At 38.4% G+C, this 23,719-nt stretch overlaps 1 protein-coding gene across 2 annotated transcripts in view; it reads right to left on the bottom strand.

The window, feature by feature from the left end:
• The window catches only part of Ar (androgen receptor), a 174,522-nt gene that overhangs the window by 21,697 nt on the left and 129,106 nt on the right, over positions 1 to 23,719 (bottom strand). For both annotated transcript variants that reach the window (XR_015646155.1, NM_012502.2), the window contains 1 exon segment: positions 17,761 to 17,877. Coding sequence is in view for 1 of the 2 variants with exons in the window: in NM_012502.2 (NP_036634.2) it covers positions 17,761 to 17,877 (117 nt within the window). In the remaining variant the exon portion in view is untranslated.

Raw genomic sequence — 23,719 nt, 5'->3', positions numbered from 1 at the left:
GAGGTAACCCAATCACAAAACACATACAGGATAAGCACTCACTGAATAGTGGATATTAGCTCAAAAGCTTAGAATACCCAAGATATAATTTACAAACCACATGAAGCTCAAGAAGCTGGAAGACCAAAGTGTGGATGCTCCAGTCCTTCTTAGAAGGGGGAACAAAAATACTAACAGGAGGGAAAATGGAGACAAAGTGTGGAGCAGAGACTGAAGGAAAGGCCATCCAGAGACTGCCCCACCTGGGGATCCAGCCCATATACATACAACTACCAAACCCAGACACTATTTCGGGTGCCAAGAAGTGCATGCTCACGGGAGCCTGATATAAGCTGGCTCCTGAAAGGCTCTAACAGAGCCTGACAAATATAGAGGCAGATGCTCAGAGTCATTCACTGGACTGAACACAGGGTCCCCAATGGAGGAGTCAGAGAAAAGACTGAAAGCTGAAGGGGTTTATAACCCCATAAAAGAACAACAATATCAACCAACCAGACATCCCCCCCCGAGCTCCCAGGGACTAAACCACCATCCTAAGAGTACACAGGGATAGACCTGTGGCCCCAGCTGCATATGTAGCAGGTGATGGCCATGTTGGGCATCAATGGGAGGAGATGCCCTTTGTCCTGTCAAGGCTCAATGCCTCAATGACCCAGTGTAGGGGAATGTCAGGATGGGGAGGTGGGTAGGTGGTTGGGTGAGCACCCTCATAGAAGTAGGGGGAGAAGGGATGCAATAGAGGGTGGTGGGGAAACCAGGAAAGGGGATAACATTTGAAAAGTAAGTAAAAATATCCAATAAAAGAAAAAATATTATTAAACTTAAAAAATTGTCTTCCAAATATGCTCATAGAACACAGACACACACACACACACACACACACACACACACACACACACTCACACTTTAAAAGTCCTCTGGCATTCCAATGGTTACTTTGTTCTGTTTTTCCAAGCACTTATATTGATAAGTTTAAATAATTGAAAAGGTCATAACTCTGAGATCTATCATAAGCTGATGCACCGAGAGTAGACCATAAACTGTATTTTCTCTAATCTTTTAAAATAATAATTAAATATGTAAAGAAAGACATAAAATAAAGAGAAGCTGATCCCTGAAAGCAAGCATATAAATGTTATTATAAAAAAAAAACTACTATATATCTGCTTCTGGCTCCATAGAAAAATGACATATCCAGAACAGACTTTAAGCCTTAATTAGAAAAGTAAGATCTTTACTGTAAACTCTATCATACTCTTACTAAGTAAATCAACGTAATAGTAAATTACATGATTGTATTGATACCTAGGACAGAGAGAAGCATTGAGAAGAAAAGAGGGAAAATAATAAGGATGCCTTGGAACCCAATCCTGACTGCAAGATGACCTTTTCCAACCATCATTTCTATAGGATTTGGGCACAGCTAGTAATAAATAGATATGTACATCCACTGCTAACTTTCACCTCCCATTAAAGGCATAACGCTTGGGGTTTGGTATGAACCCAGCCTATCTCCTTTCAAAGTGAGTGGCTGGCATTCACCTTTTGCTACTTTGTGAATCCAAAGTGATAATGCCTCCAGAATGACTCTGGTGCAGTTTCCAGACAGACTTCATCCTTATTGCTGGTATTTTCTAGTCTTAAACATAGGAAAAATAACCCTAATAATCGGAACCTCCTTTAGCTAGAAAATCCACATTCTCTATTTTTTGTCATGTGGCTTTTCCACCAAGTCTGAATCCCTAAAGTATAGTCATTTGACTATAATCTTTATTTCTGACAATGGACTTTCACATCTGGAAATAGAGAATCAAGAGGCTGTGAAAATACTCAGTTCCCTGCCTAAACAGAAACATATTTGGGGTATGGTAGTGGTATATAGATTCGCAGCTTGGCAAAAAGGAAAAGTCCTTAGAGTCACAAGAGTCCAAGGTTCACAGATTCAAATATATTCAAAAGTTACCCAGGAATTGCAGTGTGTAGGTATGTGTATAAAATAATGGTAGGCATTCTTCCTGGCAAACTGAAATGGAATGTCTTAGTGTCTTCTCAACTCTAGAAGACCATGCAGGACATTAAATCTCTCATGAAACACATATATTCTAAGTTGAGTGCAAACCTTAGATATAACTTTGAGAATTCTTGTATTAGTCCAAATTTTCAAGTCAAAGAGGCAGAAGTTGAATATCGTGAGGGTGAAACAATCTAGTGGCAGAGCTAGGATTAGAACCAGGGCTCTTATTTGTAATTTTAAATTCCTTATGACTCATTGCTCTCTTTTACTAATTTACTCCTGCTCTCTTTCAGTATGTACCTCTCTGAGCACCTTCCTAGGCTTGCAGTATTTTATATAGCCACTATCTCCATATGACTCTTGAAAATAAGATAAAAAATTCAATGATTATCACTTGACCTATTTCCAGTGTTTAAAACCACATGTAGCCAGTGACTGATAACAGAAAAGCAGAAATATAGGACATTTCCATTATCTCAGAGAGTCTGTTGAGTAGGACTGTGAATGTTGACTGATTTCTGGGCCAGATGTCTTATTTGTCATACTATACTAAAGCTATTGATAAAGAAGGAACAAATCCAAAATGAATGATACAAACATGAATCTAGAGGATTTTAGTCAAAAGGTATAGGGACAAAGAGTGGTTGGTGTACAATCGACGAGATTTAGTCTGTTGCCACTACTCTGTGACCTGTGAGATTTTGTGGCCAAAATCTCAGTGAGGTGACGACTTATGGGCCTAAACAGATTCATATATGCATAGACACTATGGGGAAGGTCCATCGAGACAAAATTATTCCCATTTCTTTTAATTGTGCCAATCAGAACTTGCCTGTCATTTTTTTTTTGTCTTCTACAGTTATAAGGCATCTGCTTGAGGGAGAGATTCTGAATTCCCATTTGTCCTCGGGGCCTCAGTAATATGCTGTCTGGGTGACCATAGTGGTTCAAGCCGCACCAGGTGTTCTGAGCTATCTGCCTGAAGAGCGTGACTGTACTAAACATAATTGAAATCGGATTCCATTCATTCTGTAGGGATCCTCTGTTCTCTCTCCGCAGCAGAGGCCAGCATGTTGCTAGACGACTTGGACTCCTAGACAATGAAGCTTGCTAGTCTCAGCTGTTACTCAGTGCCCAAGGCCTTGTTTTCTTCCATGAAGGCCACCCCCATGCTCCTCCCTTCCCCTGCACCTGAGCCCCAGAGTCAAAAACAATTCTCTACATGAGGTACATACCAACTAACCACCATGTCAAGGCAGAGACTTACTTAAACTGAATGGCAAAACCGAGGGGGGGGGGCAGTAAAAGTGGGTAGTTCTAATAGAATATGAGCTGCTCTACATCTTGTAACTGCTTTTATATTTAGGTTAGAGTAGTGGAAAGAAAGGGCCCTCACAGTGTACGACCTTGTTGCCATCTGATGTTCAGGGTCCTGGAAAGCTTGTATGCTGGTATTAGCCTGGGGACAGTGTGTTTCTGTGGAGACTACCTCCACAGCACAAAGCGAGCTTTTAAAAAGCAGGCTTTGTGGTGTGTTTTGAAGGAGGTCTACATGTGCTTTGTAACTTCTATAGCTTCAGTGACTTTTTTTGGGATGTTTCCAGATTAATTGTTTTGTTTTCTAGGGTTATATACCTTGTCACTCATAGGCAGGAGAGAGAGGTATAGGTGATGCTTCTATAGTCTTTGAAACTTTAAATTATTATGCCCAAGGTTGAGGATGTCTCTGTTCCCTTGATTTCATCATAGAATTTGGAGTATCAAAGAATTACCTTCTCTGAGAGACTAATTTTTAGGATATCATCTATGATTCTGAGTCCCACAGATATATGCATCTTCTTTCAGTTATGCAGTCTAGTAACAAATGGATTGTTGTTATGAAGAGACTGAGAAAATGATATTAAGGCTCCAACTCAGTTGAATGCTAAGGGCTTGACTGAATCAGGTAAGCTCTTAAAATACTGAGCTCTTTGCATTAAGACCATGATCATTTGAAGGAATCAACAAAAAGACAAATTCCACTCCCGAAGAAATGTATCTCTCTCTCCCAAAGTAGCCATCAACTACCAGTAGTTCCTCAGGTGGCCTTAGTGACTAGGTACCCCTTCGTGCTCCATGCTGTATATTTCATCTGGCTGGATCTTGCACAGGTCCTGTATAGCTGATGTATGCAGTAGATATTTCATGTCCACCACACAACATTTTGCACAGCGCTCCCCCTCATCTTCCACCTTTCATTCTTTCTGCTTCTTCTTCCAGGATGTTTCCTGAGCCATGGTAGGATGGAGCGCAGTGGATGGGAGTAAATAAATGCCATTCTGAACTGATGGAATTCCTCACATGACTTTTGGCCTGTCATATCGGTCATCATTCCATTTACTAGTATTAGGATAGTAGATCTTTTTATATGACTTAAGATTAGAGGAGTACTAGATTATGAGCCAAGACAGCTTTCTCCACTCATAGGGATGTTTTCCTCATTCATGAAGAAAGTGAACTATTTAAAAACGCTCATGTTTTACACATATAGAGAAAATTCTCAGGAATAAAATATTGTTTCAGAGAAAGAACTGGAAGAGCTTGAAGGGGCTCGAGACCCCAAAAGTACAACAATGCCAAGCAACCAGAGCTTCCAGGGACTAAGCCACTACCTAAAGACTATACATGGACTGACCCTGGACTCTGACCCCATAGGTAGCAATGAATATCCTAGTAAGAGCACCAGTGGAAGGGGAAGCCCTGGGTCCTGCTAAGACTGAACCCACAGTGAACTAGTCTATGGGGGGAGGGCGGCAATGGGGGGAGGGTTGGGAGGGGAACACCCATAAGGAAGGGGAGGGGGGAGGGGGATGTTTGCCCGGAAACCGGGAAAGGGAATAACACTCGAAATGTATATAAGAAATACTCAAGTTAATAAAAAAAAAAAAAGAAAGCACAAAAAAAAAAAAGAAAATAAAGGTTCTGGAGCTAGAGTGTCTCATTAGTAGCCATGAGTCTATTTTCGTGAAACCCAGGGCAAGATGAAGTCTCTCTATGCCTTAGTTAACTCATGTGTAAGATAGAGGGAATAGTATCTAAATTATAAGAGTGTTTGAAGGAATAGAGACACCATGGTGGTATCTCAGGTTAACAAACACATTTTTCACCACTGAGGACATTCACATATGGTGAGATGTCCTCTGAGTTCCAGGACAAAAAAGAAAAAAAATGACACTGGAATTTTAAAATGTTATTAAAATATCAAGGGCTTAGTGGTAATATCAGAGTCTTATGGCATGTATGGTTAGGAACAAATCCCTTGTTTTCTCTTATACTTTTCTAATCTCCTTGGTGAAAATACACTCCAATTCCTCTATAGGACTACTTTTAGGAGGAAATGAGGGAAGCCTCATGAGACCTGTCTGGATTCTGTGAAAATGCAGTTGACAGGTGATGGCTTTTCTCAAGAGTGGATGTCTGAGAAACACTTGGAGGAGATCCTTCTAGTGGCAAATTATGAGCAGTATCATTTTTCATTTTGGGTGAAAGATTGAAGGGCAGACTGACAGCTTTCAGAATCATTGTACACAGCAAGACCAGACTCACATGGTTGTGATTTTACAAAGGGTTAGGGAGGGGGAAGAGTGTATATTGCTTAGCACAGAGTGAATTAGGTACACCAATAGATGATGGCTCTCACTCTTACTGAGTAGCACAATACTCCATGTCCTAAACTGGTGAATGTTCTGGAAAAAAGTATCTTCTTTCTGAAATTTACAATTTCCACTGTGACTAAAATCTAACAGGAAAAAAATGAGAGTTCAAAGGATTACTAGCTATCACTTTAGTACACCAGTAGAGCTCTTAGGAGCCTGTGAATGTCTTCAAAAGTCTCTGTGGAAAGGGCAAGGTGAACTTTAATATGTGACCTCACCACCTCCTTTCAAATTAGAGCAGCAGTAATATAGTTTGCATTTAGGTGGATAAAATTTCAGATTTTATTTGAAGAAAAGATTCCAGTTTCAGAAAAAGTGTTTGGAGAATTTGGATGTTGTCTCTGTTTTCTCCCACCTTATTTTATAGACGGGGATACCAAAGGGCACAGGGAAATCTTACCAAAACACATAGTTAGTGGCAGAACAAAAGACAGACTCGGGTGTCTTCTCTCTGCGTTAGGTATGTTTGCCCCTCTGTCAGCTCCACCAGCATGTTATTAGTAAGAAGGGTTAGAAGCAGGAATGGGAATTGGATTGGGAAAAATTGAGACAGGGATAGCAGGTAAGAGAACAAAGCCAGTCCTTGGCAACCATGAAGTGAGAACTTAGCAGGAGAATGAGACCAAATGGGATTAATAAATGTATGACAAATACCCTTTCAGGCAAGAAGGCTCCTCGATCCCCACCCCTGCCTGGTGCTGACTCTCATTCTCCTTCTAGTCCCAGTTCTTGGTCAGGAGAATAGCCAGGGGAAAGAATATCAAATTTTATCTTTCAAGGTTTATGTGGGACTATTTAGTCTAATGGTTCTTAGTTTGTGGAGGAGTAAACATAATTAATAATAGAATGATATGCAATGCTGCACACCCTTGCCAAAGCACAGAAACTATTTCCAACTCTCCCTTCTCTGACTTCCTGAGCCAGAGGAAAGGGGTTCACTGTCCAGATGCCATCCTGAGTGAGGAGCACAAGGTCGTTACCCCAAACCTGCTCCTGAGAAATTGTAGAGCCTGGAAATGGTTTTGCATACCAGGCTTTTCCACTGGAAAAAGTAACTACATGAATTTAGAGCATACATGCTTTTACAATTACATTTAAACTGACATTAAAAACAAATGCGAAACAGTCCATGCTGAACAGGTCAGTATGACCTGGAAAGCAAATGAGAGGGTTTTTTTTTCCTTAAAAAAAGAAGAAAGAAAGAGAAGTGAAAAAAAGGGGGGGGCACCAATGTTAATAACATTAATTTTGTCAGTCTGTTGTAAATAAAAAACAAAACAAAACAAAAACAAAACAAAAAAACATTGGTATATTAATGTTTTTTTAGGAAAATTTCACTATCAGAAATAGTATTCAAGAATAGCAAGCAGTTAAAAAGCAAACCACGCTTGCCTTTCAATCCACATTAAGGAAGTTCTCATTGGTCAGATTTAAATTTTGTATGGAGGAGGAGGAAACATACCTCCCAAAGTCCTTCCTTGTTTTTGTATACCCCAAAATATGGTTAAGCAAAGGAAAAGAGAAAGAGTGTATGCATATATGCAAGGGAGATGTGGGGTATGTGTGTGTGTGTGTGCGCGTGTGGTTACTCGGAAAGGGACAGGACAGAAAAGCTAGGTCCAAATCAAGGACGGAGAGCATTTTTACTTTCATGTTTTGTCTGTTCAGGCCTCATGTACTGTGCCTCCAACAGGAGGGAATGATTATCCAGATGGAGGTTGTTGCAAGACAACAAAGCTCAGGGAATACTAAGTATCTTATCGATACAATGTTTGAAGTGTCTGAGGAAGTCTCACAGCTGATCTGATCAGATAGAGGGAAAAGTTGTCAGTGAGGGAGCAGTAGGGAGTGGAGGAAGTTCTCAGGTGCTAAGAGGGAATACCAAACCCACTTCCTCCACTAGCCCAGCCTTGGAGGGAAACAAAGGAAGCATGCATTGCTCCTCAGATTTGCCTTCCACCTTATGGTAAGTTAAAGTTGTGTGGGCTGCTACAAACAGAGTCACCTTGAGGAGAGAAGAGGAGGACTATTTGACTCTGTTTTTTAACTCCAGTGTTTTAAGAGAGGGGCTGGCTGGTGTTTCTTCTAAGAGAAGCAAAAATTTGATCCTTCTTCCCTGTCTGTGGATAAGCAACTTCCTCCAGTTCTTTCACAAAGCTTGGGGTTGACAGTTGGGTCTTTGGCAGAAATTCAGAACAGTCTTTTTTACTGTCTGGTCATTTTGAGAGAGATGTAATTGCCAAACAAGAATTTTTCTAATATGAAAGAGTGGTTGTGATTAAAGTAGTGGCTTAAGATGGGTTTGCACCCCCTATGTTCAAGAATCAGATGCCCAAGTCAGTTCTTCTGAGATAGAAAGCATCAGGTACAAGTGGAGAGAGGGGCAGTCACCATTTTGGAAAAGGAGTTTCCATGCCTTCCAAGTTTTCTTACCTTGTAAGAAGAAGGTGAGATGAAGAAATTGACAATTGCTATTTGGGGATTAATTTTTCTTTTCTACCTTAATGACTTCAGTATGAGTATGTGTTCATATAGTTCTCTATATATTCTAGACAAGAAATAATTTTTCAGAGTAGAGAATATGAAGGGGCAAAGAAACAGGATGGTAAAATGTAATGCTTTTGTAACAACCACTAAAAGATCAACAACAATTCTTTCATGATGGTATTTTGAATTGTTTGCATCAGCCAAAATGTTGCATAAAAATCTCTATATCCTTACTCAGTCTGGCAATTAAGTCATTTACAAATGAATATCTTTGTGCCTTATAGTTCAATAGTCAAAGCTTCCATGCCTTATTGCCTGTCAAGGAGAAAGAACCCTCAATTTCTTTTGGTTTCAGAGTTGCCAACATGACACTTCACTGTGCTGGCTTGGGCTGCTTGAGTTCTCTATTTCTTAATTTCAAATGCAAGTCCAAATTTTCTGATAGTGATTGGTAATTATATAATTTTAGTTTCTGACTGTTAGAAGCTTGAAATGTCCCTTACCAATTTACTCCCATTTCAGCCTCAGAAGCCTTCATTCAACAGGATGGCAAGCCAGTAGGTAAAGAAGGAATTGGCACACCTGGGTTTATATTTGGTGCCAATTAGTTGGACTAAGTAACGTGGAATCTGATGACAAAAGAGGTTATGCAGGGTAGTAATTATATTTCCATTTTGCTATTTAGTCATAAATTGTCATGGAAATATTATCAAAAACTTCATATGGATGCTTTATTTCTTCCTCAGTGAACACATATTTCTTTCCCTAGTTCTTCTAAGCAGCATGGTCTCAAAAGATGTTCAAATGTCTCTAAAAGGTTACCTTACCCAGGTAAATTATCTGAGTTCAGTAAAATAAGGAATATATTTCTCAATTTATAACCAGAAATAGGAAAAGTTCAAATGATCAAATAACAGGATGGAGAGATGGCTCAGTGGTTAATAGCACAGGTTGCTCTTCTAGATGACCCAAGAGGTCAATTCTCAGCACCCATATGGTAGCTCACAACTGTCTGTAACTCAGTCCCAGGGGCATCTGATGCCCTCACACCAATGCCCATAAGATAAAATCAAATAGGTAGTTAAATTTAAAAAAATATATAAAAAAGTTTTTCTTGGAACACTATGTTTTGGGAACTATATGGTTCTACATGTTGTATGTTGTGTGTTTTTTGTTCAATATGTTAGAAAATACAGCATTATCTTTTCTCTTTCAAGATCAAATATGGGCTTTTGGATCTCTCACAGCAAAAGTAAATACCAGTAAAATCTTTCTAAGGCTAGCACATTGTAAGAATTCAAATATTTTAAGGAGATGGTTTACAAACAAGATTCAAGTATTAGATATGGAGTATCATCAATTTTGATGATTAGAAAAATATTACTTACCTCTAAGCATAGTTCTCTAAAAGCAAGTACTCAGAAACAGAGCACATCTATGTATTTTTGCAGATAACTGTTTTAGAGGTAACAGAGAAAATATATGGTCTCTTCCAACACAAGTTCTTGAAAAGAACCCCTGGAAGCAAACTTTCTTCCTTTTGAAGTGTGTGTGTGTGTGTGTGTGTGTGTGTGTGTGTGTGTGTGTGTGTGTGTGTGTGTGTACAACTAGAAGATGGCAATGGTGGCCACGTGTAGAAGGCTTCACGTGTTGACTAAAAGGTAAATCAGAAACCAAAGGATCAAAGAGCAAGAATTAAAAGCCATTTTCAAAGGGACAGAAAGAAAAGTCTGTACTGGTACCTGGGAATAGAAAGATCAATCTTCACTTAAAAACAAGTAGAAAGTACAATAATTACTGTGTGCCTACTGCATGATGGCATATTTACTTCTGCACAAATTTCATAAGAAATGGTATTTCTGTCATACAGCTGGTGAAAATGGGATTTAGAAGGCTATACAGACTTTCACAAGTTCACCAAAATAGTAAACGGGCAAAATTAGAATATTAGACCCAGGTCTAGAAACCAAACCTATGTCTAAGTCTATCATGTTATTTCTACTATAGCTACCACAGGACTTTTGTTTGCAGAAAAGGACTTGTGTTGTACCTCACTGGTAGTTTTTGCCTAATGTATTGAGTCTTCAGGTTCAGCACAACAACTCAACAATACAACAAATACCTTAAAGTTCTAATTGCCAGCCATACATTATACATGTTGATGCTCAGACACATAGTGAAAGTTTGCTCCTCTGCACATCCGTTGGTGATGCAGAGCTCTTAAGTACTCAGGTACCTGAGAATTTTGTATAGAAGCAGTACTTCTTAGAACTGAGAGTCAACAGATGCATTCTCAATGTGGTGGCTTGAGTGAAAATAGCTCCCATATGACCATAGGGAATGTCCCTATGAGGATTTGTGCCCTTGGAGGAAGTGTGGCTTTGCTGGAGGAAGTATGTCTCTGGGGGTGGGCTTGAAGTTCCAGATGCTCCAGCTATGTGTACCTGCAGATTCAGATGTAGAAGTCATAGTTACCTCTCCAGCACCGTGTCTGCCTGTGTGTCATCATGTTTCCCATCATGATGATAATGGACTAAACCTCTGAACTGCAAGCTGACCTCAATGAAATGTTTTCCTCCATAAGAGTTTCTGTAGTCACAGTGTCTCTTCACAGCTATAGAGATCCTAACTATGATACCCAGGCTAAGGACAATTTAGACTAAGCCTGGAGAGTTAAGGAAAAGATGAAAAACCAAAAATGAACAAAAACCAGTCCTTGAGTTCCACATTATTATTATTATTATTATTATTATTATTATTATTATTATTATTATTATTTTCCTTTGTGTATGCTATGTGTATGCCCTACCACTGAGCTGTATTTGTCTTGTTGTAGAAATAGAACATTGCTATGTTTCCAAGACTGGCCTAGAACTCATCATTCTCCTGTTTCAGTCCCTTGAATGCTAGGATTACAGGAACACACTATTCTATTTGTGTCTCAAATTGTTAAGTGTGCTTTATAACTCTTTGCTAAATGTAAACATTAAATACATAGAAGTCAGTCATTGAATCTTACTATCATGTTGGTGTTCTTACTGTGTATGGGGATGCTTATCAGAGAGTGTTTACCAAAACTGTTAGTGGTCACTCTCTATAATGCTGGAATATATTGAATTTCATAGAATAATGTTTCTAGCGTGCTTCTGGGACAGTATTATGTGACTATAGTTACTAGTTGTTATGGATAATACCTGTGCCTTTGTCTTCTATCCTTTGTGAGAGACAAGCATGGTATAGATATTTTCTGGCATATTTTATTGGAGTTGGTAGCCATGCATGTGCTAGTGATGGACTACTCTTGTTTGTTAATGCATGCTCTACTGATTTATCCAGTAAATGAAGATATGCAGATCTAGGAAATGGACGAAATTAAGTAGGTACTTTTTTGCTCACAGAATAAAGGTCTTTATTTATACCTGTTTTTTTTTTAAACGGTGTTTTCCAGAAAGCAGTGTTTTGGTAGGATGTTAAATGGTGTAATGTGAAAAGGGAGAGGTGAAATTTAATTTAGTTTGGGAATCCTCAGTTAAAGCTCAATTTATTTTATTACAGTATTCACCAAAACCTACCACACACAGTGCAAATCTTCCTAAGGATTGTAATATGTAGGTTTCTTTTCCTCATTTGAACTTAGAAATCAGATTCTCTAAAACCTTCACTGAAATAGTTATCTATGAGCTTTCACTGGGAAACTGTGGTCAGGATCAAGGCAAGTGGTAGTTAGTATATATGCAGATTTTTCATATAAGACAGTAACCTTGGTCTAGGCCAGTTTCTCTTTGGCATGCTCAGTTCTTGCAGATTTCAATCTCAAGTGGAGGTAAGTAGAGCCCAAGAACCAAGCATGAGTAGTTAGCAAAATTTGAAGTTAAAAATTTAGGGGAGGTGTTTGCCCGGAAACCGGGAAAGGGAATAACACTCGAAATGTAAATAAGAAATACTCAAGTTAATAAAAAAATTTCTGTTTCACTCTGAATGTTGTGCCACTCTTCCTTTGGTAAAATGTAAGCCCTTCCTAACATAACATTTAAGCCGCCAAAAATTCTCTTGAAACACATAAACAGTTTAGCAACATGACATGCGGTCATGTCTGTCTGGCAACCATAAATCTTCAACTGCCTGAAATCGGGTTCACTTTCAGTGTGGTCACAGCTTCCTTCCCTATTTTCCTATCTCTGGCCATTTTAAATCACTTGCTGTTCTTTAAAGCCTCCTCATACCTTTTATGTCTCTGTGCCTTTTTGTCAAGCTGTGCTCATGGCCTTGAATAGCCCTTCTCTTGCATCTCACTAAACTTCTCCTGAATAATTTTCTACTTATACCTTAGGAGTAATGTATAATCATAATCAACATATCTTTGATTTAACATATTTTAAAACATATTTATTTATAGTGTGTATATGTGTATACATATATGTACATGTATATATGCATTCATGTGCATGCATGTTTGAAGGTGTCACACTGCAGACGTAGGGGTCAGAGGATAATCTGAGTAAATTGGTTATCTTTATGTACCATGTAGGTTCCAGAGATCAAGTATGGGTTGTAGGCCTTGGAAGCCATTGCTTTTGCCCACTGAACAATCTCCTTTGTCCTATATGATTTTTAAGACATATATTACAGCTCTATTATCAGGATCAGCTTCCCCCATTGTCCAGCATAAACTCTGGTACATATTTAGCACTCAAGAGATATTAAAAAAATGTATTTGTAGATGAGTGCATAAATAGGTGAATTCACTTCAATGAATAAAAACATGCACAAAGAACCATGACATAAGTTGTATTGTAGCATTACAATCATTTTCTTGCATCAAAGAGGGAGCAGTGCAGCACTTCTCTTGGAGTCTTGGAGAGGGCAACTGATGAGGTAACTGCGTAAAGACTACCTTCAACAATGGAAATTACTGTTTATGATGGCATCAGACTATTGTCAGGAAACCCTGAGCTATCTTCCTAACTAGAGAACTCATAGACTTTGTGAAAACTTGTATACATGTTAAGGTTTTATCCTTATAGGCAAAGTTCAATGTCTTAGTAGTCCTTCTCAATTGACATTTTTGTTTATTGAGAATGCCCCATTCTGTAGTCCTAGCTGGCCTGGAACTTACTATGTAGCCGAGCTAGAATTAAAGTTGTGATATACCTATCTTAGCCTCACAAATACTGGGATAATAGGCTCAAATAAATGTTGAAGTAAATGTACACTTCATTAAATCTCACATGCTTTGGGTGCCCATGGTCGTTTCCTTCCTGTGGGTAGTATCTAGTACCTAAAATTCATGTACAGTTTACTGCATGACTCAGGCCATGGCAAGGGATAATTAAGTCCATGCTATTTACTATGTACTGAGAACTCAAGAGTCCCAGAACACAAAAACAAATACTATTTGTCTAGGGAAATAAGAATAAATGGGAAGTGATCTGAGGAAAGTTTCGGGAAAGAAGATGGCAGGAATGTTGCTATTTTTTCTCTGCAATTCCATTTTGGAAACTGGAAGGATTTCTTGGGATGTACAAATCAAAGCGAGAGATATCTACTCATTTATCTGAATTACATACTATGTAATAGTCACCACCAATTCGCTGAAGGGAAGGTTCTTATCCAGACAGTTAAGTGTTTTCTTAAATGAACAAATGGGTAAGGCATTTAAATTCTTTAAGCAGTTCTTGATATAAGGTTTACAGATGCAGCTAGGCATTAATCAATAACAAAGCAAGGCATACCTTTTTCCATAGATGGGCATTTAAGAGCCTGAAGAGTTATCTTAAGAACTCAACACCTATTGGATTCTATTATAAATCCCAATAGTGACTAAGAAGACAAGCAAGGGGTAGAAAGGTAGGCGTGGAAGCATGAAGAAATGGCTCTCTATCTAGCAAGCGTCTCTTAGTTTAAGAACTCCTGTCACCAGCATATGGAACGCCATAGAGACAGTCATGCTAGAGATCATAAAGTGTTGAGACCAAACAGACATCATCTGAAGAACACCAGAATCTCCAAGAACTGAAAACATCTATTTGCTTTCCCTTCCACAACTTCAATCATCTATGCATCAATTACAGTTTTGGCATATACCTGTTATAAGTGTGAATGGGGGCAGCTAGAATTTTTATGCAAATAAGTCTCTCATATTAGTACTTCTATGGGTAGGTAATTGGCAACTGAGGAAGAAGTGGATGAACTACAATCTTTTCTTTGTGGCTATTGACATCAAATCACAAAATTTTAACAACAGAAGGGTCTTTAGTTTCACGATGGAAAAATGGAGAAGGGACTTAAAGAGTATCATATTCTTAACTGTTGCTCCATTACATATTATACAATTGTAGTGTGAGTTGTACAGAAAAGGAACTAAAATTATGTGACTTCTTGAAGGTGATCAAAAAGTCTATGCTAAACCCAAATCTGCTGAAAAGCAGAAGATATTATATTGCCAATGTATTCACAATGGCCACTAGGAACCATTACTTTCTTTTATCTTTTTACTTGAATAAAAATGTGAAATATACTGATACTCTAAGTTAACAATAAATGTTGGAAGAGGTTATGTCAGGAAGCAGGGGGTGTAGTTTTAACTCCACCCATGTGCAAAGTCTAAGCGAATACACACTTTCGTTTTTACTGACTTGGTGTTTCAACACTAACATATAGTTTTTAGAATGATTTATATCAGATTTTAAGCATTATGCTGGTAGCACTTTGCAGAGTGAAGTAACCAGAAGTTATTTTGAGTGATTCATTGCCTGTCGTTACATGTCACACATGTATTGTATGGCAAGCCAAGCTACTTAAGGAGAGTCATTGCTCAGTGTTAAGAATTGCAAACATTGGACTGAGTGGGGACCTCAATGGAGAAGTTAGGGCAAGGACTGTAGGAGCTCAAGAGATTTGCAAGTCCATAGGAAGAACAACAATATCAACCAACCAGAGCTCCCAGGGACTAAACCACCAACCAAAGAGTGCATGGGGGTGGGAGGGGAGAACCCATGACTCTAGCTTGATAAGCAGCAGAGAATTGCCTTATCTGGTATCACTGGGAGGGGAGCCCTTTGGTCCTGTGGAGGTCCTCTTGATGACCCAGGGTAGGGATTGCTTAAGGGGCTAAGGCAGGAGTGGGTGGGCAGGTTGGGGAGCACCCTCATAGAGGCAGGAGGGAAGGAGGAGGGGATGGGGGCTTGTGGACAGGGAAACTGGGAAGGGGGATACCATTTAAAATGTAAATAAATAAAATAACCAATAAAAGAAGAAAAAAAGAATAGCCTGTGCCTACCTAATATTTTGATGACCTCATTGTAATAAGGCTTTACATTCATCTAGCACCTTTTCAAAGGTATTTTTATTTACCTTTTCATGTGATCTTAACTGTAACTCTGAGGATGAAATGAAACTACAGATAATGAAAATGATACTCACAGGGACCTGGAGTAAAAAAAAAATCTAGGCTTTGATCTAGGTCAGACTTCAAAAGTATAGTCATTTATACAACATCAGTAATTCTTCTATGACTTGCCTGGACATGTATGTCTGTGGAATAATACTTGCCTAGCATGCACAGGGCTCTAGATTCAATCCCCTGTATGGCAAAAGAAAACAAAATGATCCTTGTATTTTGTGGGCATCTTTTTTCTCTTTTCCTTGAAATCTCTTAGCCTGAACATCTAGTGCCTAATGTGCTTGCTGTCTTTTATGTATCTGTCCCTCAGTGACACCTGGGAAGGAAACAGAGATCAAAACCATCCATAACAATTTAGCAATGTATTCACCAAGCTCACTCCAATATGGCCACCCCACCCCCACTAAACCAATCAGAAATCTTTTTGTACCACTTTTCAGTGACTTAATTCAGAAATTTATTTCTGGGTGGTACACTGTATAGTCATGCAGATTTTTCCTCCAAAGAAGCTCATTTTAATCATGTCAGAAGACACCTTTTTTTTTTTTTTTTTGTAATGGAAGATATGGGCTCTGACATGAAACTAATGCTTTAATTTGGAGTATTTTATAATTAAATTTTACTTGTATGAAAATGGGCTTATAAAGACTTGCAAATGATGACAAGACAGGGGATCCTCAATTTAGATGCCAGTGTTTACTGTGCATAATTCACAGGAGGTTAAATAATTGAGAAATGAGCGTTCAAGAGAACTTGGGTAATATTTCCAACGTTCATGCAGTAAAATTGTCTGCCAATCCTTCACTCTGTTACCTCTCCTGGATTTCTTTCTGTCCTCTCCAGTGATCTTGTGTCTTTTTTCCCACTACAGACCACAACTATACTATATCCTTAGAGTAGATCAAACAAGCAGAAACAAGATGAGATTTTGGTCAAATATTTGAATCTGATTTGGTGCGGTTGCCTGGAAAATAACTCACAGGGATTCTATCTGTGATGCCTGAGAGAACTACACATTACTTAAGATGCTCCTATTGGAACTCACAGATGTAGTTGGAACAAACTCCTTGCTATAGTATGGTCTGAAGAAAAGTACTACTGCTGTGTGGAGGGGGAGATGTAGTTATCTATAATGATATCTAGGCAGAATAGACATTCAGTTCCTTATAGAAAGAACAATTGTTCCAAATTAGCCATGAGATAGGAGAAGAGTGGACTTGATTCCAGTCACTTGGGGTTTCCCGATTGATAATGAGTAATCAAATATAAGGTTATAGTTTTAGGCACTCAGAAATAGATTTGTTTTTCTTTGAGTTCCATTTCTAAATCAATGTAGACTAATGAGCTTCTTTTTCTCATGAAAGATGCATCTGTTTGGAAGCAGCAGGCAGCAGAGTGGAATCTGGCACAGGGCAGATGAAGATGTGAAGAATTAGAAGCAGGGAAGTATATGTCAAGCAAGTAGTATGAGGCCATTTTGGAAGGATGACAGTGCTCATGGTAGACACAGGCTCACAGAACACAGAGCCTTATGATAGAGGGTCATCCTTGAAAGGGCTGTATCTTTTAAGAAGCTAATGTGCCCCTGGGAAAAAGCTTTTGGAAGTGATCAATGGATTTGTAAAGAAAAGGAAATGATTAAAAAGCCTGCTGATTTTTGGGAGACACAGGATACGAAATTGGCTCTGTTTGGTACCTTAGTTACAGGATCCAAAGAGAAGCAGCTTCACACTCCAGTTGGCTGTCCCCACAGTACACGCAACAGTTAGCTGAGGGATAGGCCCAGGTGTTTTGAGCCTGCCTGTGCCATGGTCATCCTGCACCTATGACCATTTTGATTACTCGCTTCTCTTATTCCGACCACTGAACAGCAACAGCGTTAATATATTACTTAAGGAGCTGAATCCAAAAAGCACACCCTCATTCATCTTCCTTTATTTTCTGATCCTTCCTTCATGCTTCCTGGTCCTATGCCAAATCCCAAGTTATGAATGCCATAGACAAAAATAAGGAAGGGACCATGAGAAGGTCAATCTGAATCTATTGCATAGCTGGTACTCTTAAGAGTATTACAGAGGAGAATCTAGGTCTACTGCAATAATTATAAAGGATGAAGGTGAGCAGAAGAAGGACAAGGAGAAAAAAGGAGAACAATATCATACCTCCCAGAGTCATCCCTGCTTCATAACATTTCCGGAGACGACACGATGGACAATTTTTCCTCCGAAATTTATCAATGGTGCAATCATTTCTGCTGGCACATAGATACTTCTGTTTCCCTGGAAGAAGAAATGAAAGAATAGTAGACCTGCTGTTAATGCGACTCTGGAGCTTCTTTCTTTGAGTATTTCTAGGCAGGAAGATTAACATATACTACAAATTGAGAGATAGTGGCCCCAAACAAGTTGATTATACAGCATCCATTTTCCTAGCTATTTTAACAAGTATTAGCAATTCAGTTCTTGTTAAAACTTCCACTATGAGGATTATTTACTGCTTTTGGAAAAAATATGCTTAAGCTTGACTAAAAGCCAGGGGTGCCCTTGAGAAAATGGCCAATTGTGGAAATTATCACTCCGTTAGCTTGACACAGAAGAGATGTTGACTTAATCAATGTATCCTCCTACTGAAACCTGTAATCATGCACAGGTTCATAGTTAAGGTAATTAGATGCTTTTAAAAAACCAGGATATTAATTTTTTTTACTTGATCTCTCTTTTTATATTGCCAATGGTGGCACTCCCAAGCCTGGACGTTGTAAAAGTCAGCAATAAATCCTGCTCTTCGTGTGATGAATCAGGGGAAGCAAAAGGAAGTCCTCTGAATTCAGTAGAAGAAGAAAAATTACCACAACCTTGTACAATTCTTGTCCTTACAGATCTGTATGGAAATCTCTCCCCTTTTTCAGGATAAGAATTACTGAAAGGAAGATTGTTCCCAAGGCCACACATAGCAAGCCTTTGATAAACACATATGGACTCACTTAACAAGTATGCAGACCATAGAGATGCACGAGTAAAAGAAGTCAACATAGAAATTGTCTGCAATACATTATCCACAGTTAATCGGCACATTTTGAATTAGGGATAAAACAAGATGGAAGAAAATAGTTGGTTAAATGTTTTCTTTATTATTTATTCTGTTTCACAATATGGCTGATGACATTATTTAGAGTTCTATATCATAATAATAATACATCTATCATATTTGATGTGTTTACAACCTTAGTAATAATTTTCAGTGAATACATATTAAAGAAGTAACAAAAATAAAGGTCATTATGATGAAAACTGTTTGGCCTTCCAGCATTATGTTCAACATTTGTAGTGGCAATGTATATCCTTCTCTTTTTTTTTTTAAGATCACAAGTATGATATTAACTATAGACCTATATATGACCTTTATGTTGTGTTATAGGGACATTTGTGTAGTTTATTAAGAGGATTTATCATGAGATAAAGTTTGCCAAATGCTGTGGATTGCTGTCTGTACACAGATGAGGGCAGCTGAAAGATAAGGCTAGAGATTGGCAGTGGACAAAGAAGGAGAACTCAGAGTTTTATAGAGGGGACAGAGAGAGACAGAGAGACAGAGAGGAGAGATGGAAAGGAGGAGACAAGATGCAATCTATAGGGGAGGAAGATGAACCAGAACCACGTGGTCCTGGGAGCCATAAGTAATTGGGAATTTCTTAGATGATTAAATGATATGGAACATATCTGTTCAATCTAGGTGTGTAGCTTGTGTCTACATCAATTGCGTTTTGAGGTCTTTCTGTGGGTGTTTTGTGGGTTGAGAATTTACTGTTATTAGTCTGACTGATAAATTACAAGCCTCTGGAGTTTTCTCCACCGCCCCCGTCCCCTGATCCTTTTAAAGATTGGATATTTTTTATTTACATTTCGAATGTTAGCCTCTTTCCTGGCCCCCCCCAACCCCCCTATCTCATTCCCTTCCCTATGATTCTACGAGGATGCTCCCCCACCCACCCGCCCACTGCTGCCTCCCCGCCCTGGCATTCTCCTTCACTGGGGCATTGAGCCTTCACAGGAGCAAGGGCCTCTCTTCCCACTGATGCCCAACAAGGCCATCATCTGCTACATATGCAGCTGGATCCATGGGTTGCTCTGCTCCATGTGTACACTTTGGTTGTTGGTTTAGCCCTTGGGAGCTCTGGGGGCTCTGGTTGGTTGGCACTGTTCTTATGGGGTTGAAAACCCCTTCAACTCCTTCCATCCTTTCTCTAATTCCTCCAGTGGAGACCCTGAGCTCAGTCCAATGGTTGGCTGTGAGCGTTCGCCTCTATTTGTCAGGAGTTTTCTTTACATGGGGTTAGGGGTTTAGAGCCAGTGACCACCTGTCTCTGCAGGCTAGCGCAGGGGCTAGCAGGGGAAGGATGGCCTGAAAGATATGGGCAGTTTGGAGGCTCCAATGGGAGAGGGGAAACCGCATTGCTGGTGGTAGTGTGGATTGATTTTAAATAATTTCACGTGACAAATTGCTTTTTCAATTTTTGCTGAAATGATCATATGAATTTTTAGTTTCATTCTGTTAACATGGTGAGTTTATTTATTTTCACGTACGGAACTGGCCTTGAATTTTAGTAATAAATCCTTTTTGATCATAGTGGATAATTTTTTTTTCGGAGTTGAGGACCAAACCCAGGGCTTTGCGCTTGCTAGGCAAGCGCTCTACCACTGAGCTAAATCCCCAACCCCCAGTGGATAATTTTTAATACAATGCTGAATTGTATTTGTTACAGGGGTTCTTTCATCTATGTTCTTCAGGCCTATCGACCTGCTTGGCATCACGCCCTTGGTTTGCTTTAAGACTATGACCTCAATAAATGAGAAAGAATTTAAAATGTTGTTTGGTTACACCAAGCCCACTCCTCTACACAAGACTTGAATGACCTCTATAACATACTTGCAAAATGTTTCCCCCACACTTTCTTGAATTAAGACTCAGTTTGTAATATCTCCGGACTCCGCTAAAAGATACCTTCTTCCAGGAAGCTTACTCTCTCTTTGTAGTACTGATTCATCAATATTGGTGACACAAAATCTGACCAGTTAAGGCCATTAAAAGCTTTCTAATAAAAAAATTAAATAGGATTCTTTTTTAAGGTATGAAATTGGGCAGAATATGTGGAGATAGACAAAGTCACAACAAGTAGGTGGTAAAGTGAGCATAACATTTGGAAATTGCACACAGTGGAAATGTACACTAAATGATTATAGCCTGAAGAAATAGCATTCTGAGTGTGTCAGATATCTTTTTCTATTACTCGTTTATAGTCAGTGTCTGTATTTCCAGTTGACAGAGAAATTTGTAAGTGGGATCTGGGTCTGTTTCAATTTGGTTTTAGAAGGTCACATCATTTCATGTTGTAGTCTAGGTAGCTGAACAATTAGCACAGATAATGCAAATACCTATTTAGCTCCTGCTCATCGGAGACTAAACATTAAAGCCTACTCTTTGAAACTGTTTATTTTCAATAGCAAAAATATATCAACAATCCATTATCAAGTTTTTACAGAAAGTCATTGTGAAATGATTGGCAAAATATAAAGTCTTTCCCATGTTAAAACATTTAAGGATACACTGTAGACCTGCAAAGAAAACATGCATTTCAGTGCATTATAACACTGAGAAGAGTTTGGCAAGAGGTATTCTGCTTGTATGTTGGCTCTGAAATTATTGACTGGCCTATGTTCTACATTTTCTTTCTTGCCTTGTTTCTTTTTAATTGTAAATATTGAATATGATTCCATGTCAGCAGGAACTGAGACAGTAAGACAGACTTTCTTTCCATAACTACCCAGTTTCTGATCTTTTCCGTCAGACCTACATTTTTCCACCCATTATGACTTCACATCCATGTCTAAGTAAGCTCCTTCCCACTTAAAAAAAACTGCACCATTTTGAGTAAACAAATAAGGTATGTGACTTAACCACTATTAGTGTCATTGTGTTATATAAATGCAGATAGTGTTGACCTATCATCATCATTAATCTACAGTGCAGGCTGAAGAATATAGTTTATTAGACTTTCTATAGAGAGCTTTAATGTGGAACTTCCAAGGCAAAAACAAAATAAATTATCAATGTATGTAAGAGAAGGTCTGAATTAAATGGAAAGATATGATATGACAGTTATAATACTTTGATAGCTTCAGCACAGGTTAGTTTGTAAAAGAAACAAGAAAAGCCCAAAACATATATACTCTATATCATACATCATGCCAACTTATTGAATGAAATATAAATTATTTGCTATATGATTCCAAAATGAGTGGTTAACCATTTTACAGGCCAATATAAACTCTGGAACCCATATATGAGGAAAATATGATTTTTGTTTTCCTGAGACTGACATAATTCACTCAATATAATTAACCATAGGTACATCCATATTCCTGCAAATGAGAAAACTTCACTCTTTATGTTCAAAACTATTGCATTATGTATATGACATGTTTGCTTATCCACTCTTCTGTTGTTGGATACCAAGGTCAAGTCCATAACATAACTACTATGAATGGGGCTGTAGTAAAAATGGGTGTACATTTGTGACATAATGCTTGGATTGTTTTGGATACCTATGCAGAGTAGTATATTCTGATAATGTAGTAGATCTGGTTTTAGTTTTCTAAGGAAACTCCGTACTGGGCTAATTTATATTTCAGCCTACACTGGACAAGGATTCTATTATGTCTTCATTCCTGATAGCACATGTTTTTATTTTCTTAATGACTGCCATTCTCATTGGGGTGAGTTGAAATCTCAATATAATTTACTTGCATTTCTCTGATGGCTAGTAAAGGAGAAATCTTTTATTCCTCTATTAAAGACATCTTTGGGTAGAACACAGTTTGTATTTTTTTCATTTTTTTGTTTTTATATTTACTATTTTTTTTACAGTTGAGTCTTTACCCCCCTCCTAATCTACCCTCCCACAGTTCCCCATCCCATTTCTCCTTCTCCCTGTCCCCAAGAGGATGTCCCTAGCCCACTCCCACTAGGCCTCCCCACTCCCTGGGTCCTCAAGTCTTTCCAGGGTTAGGTTCCTCTTCTCTCACTGCAAGTTGGGATCCATCTCAAGGGGAGGCTCCAAGGTCCGATACTATTACTGATTCTATGGTGTACTTTTAAACAGGAGCCTAGTGCCGCTGTCCTCTTAGAGGCCCAACAAGCAGCTGACTGAGACAGACACAGATTCTTACACCCAAGCAATGGACTGAAGATGGAGACACCTGAGGTTGAATTGGGGAAAAACTGAAAGAAGCTGAGGAAGGAGGAGACCCATTAGGAAGACCAGCAGTCTCTATTAACTTGGACCTCTTAGACACTGAGTCACATACCAGGCAGCATACAGGAGCTGGTTTGAGGCCCTTGGCACATATACAGCAGAGAAGAAAATGTTAAAATGTCAACTGATCATTTGTATTTCATCTTTTGAGAATTGTGGCTATTTTACTAGTCCATTGATCAATTGAACTATTGAATTTCTTCTAGTTCATTTTTTTATTTTTCTGTATATTTGACAAAAGATGAAAAACAGTACAATATCACGAGCAGGAAAATATAAGAAGAAATGAAAATAACTATGAAGTATATGAAAATTGGTGAAATTCCTTCAAATAATAGAAAGACAAATTAAATACCATTTTACATTCTAGATTGCATGTCAAATTAAATACTAAGTATTGGTGAAAGGAATTATTTGTTAGTTATTTTAAATAAGTAAGAATATATATACATTTTTACTAAAAATCTAACTTGTAGGAATAGTGAGATTTTTAGAAATAAGTTTAAAGTAGCATTATTTAAACAGAATAGAGGTATTTACATGTCTACTGTTAGGAGGTTAATTAAACTATTCCATATTTATAAAAAGGAATGCCATGCAGTTATTAATGATGATCTTAATTGCTTCTATATAACTTGGAAGTATGTTTTTAGATATACTCGGTTATTAATTCAACAAAAGTGTTCATGGCAAATAGTATATTTGTCTAGTTCTCTAAAGCATATATATATATATATATATATAAAACAACAATTAAATCAATATAGTTAACATTTAATTACCTTTTCTGGCTGGAAGCATATTACAAA

Source organism: Rattus norvegicus, chromosome X, assembly GCF_021556685.1.
Source record: "Rattus norvegicus strain SHRSP/BbbUtx chromosome X, alternate assembly SHRSP_T2T, whole genome shotgun sequence".
NCBI lineage: Eukaryota > Metazoa > Chordata > Mammalia > Rodentia > Muridae > Rattus > Rattus norvegicus.
The sequence above is the reverse complement of the archived record's forward strand: the minus strand, read 5'-3'. Positions and strand labels throughout refer to the sequence as shown.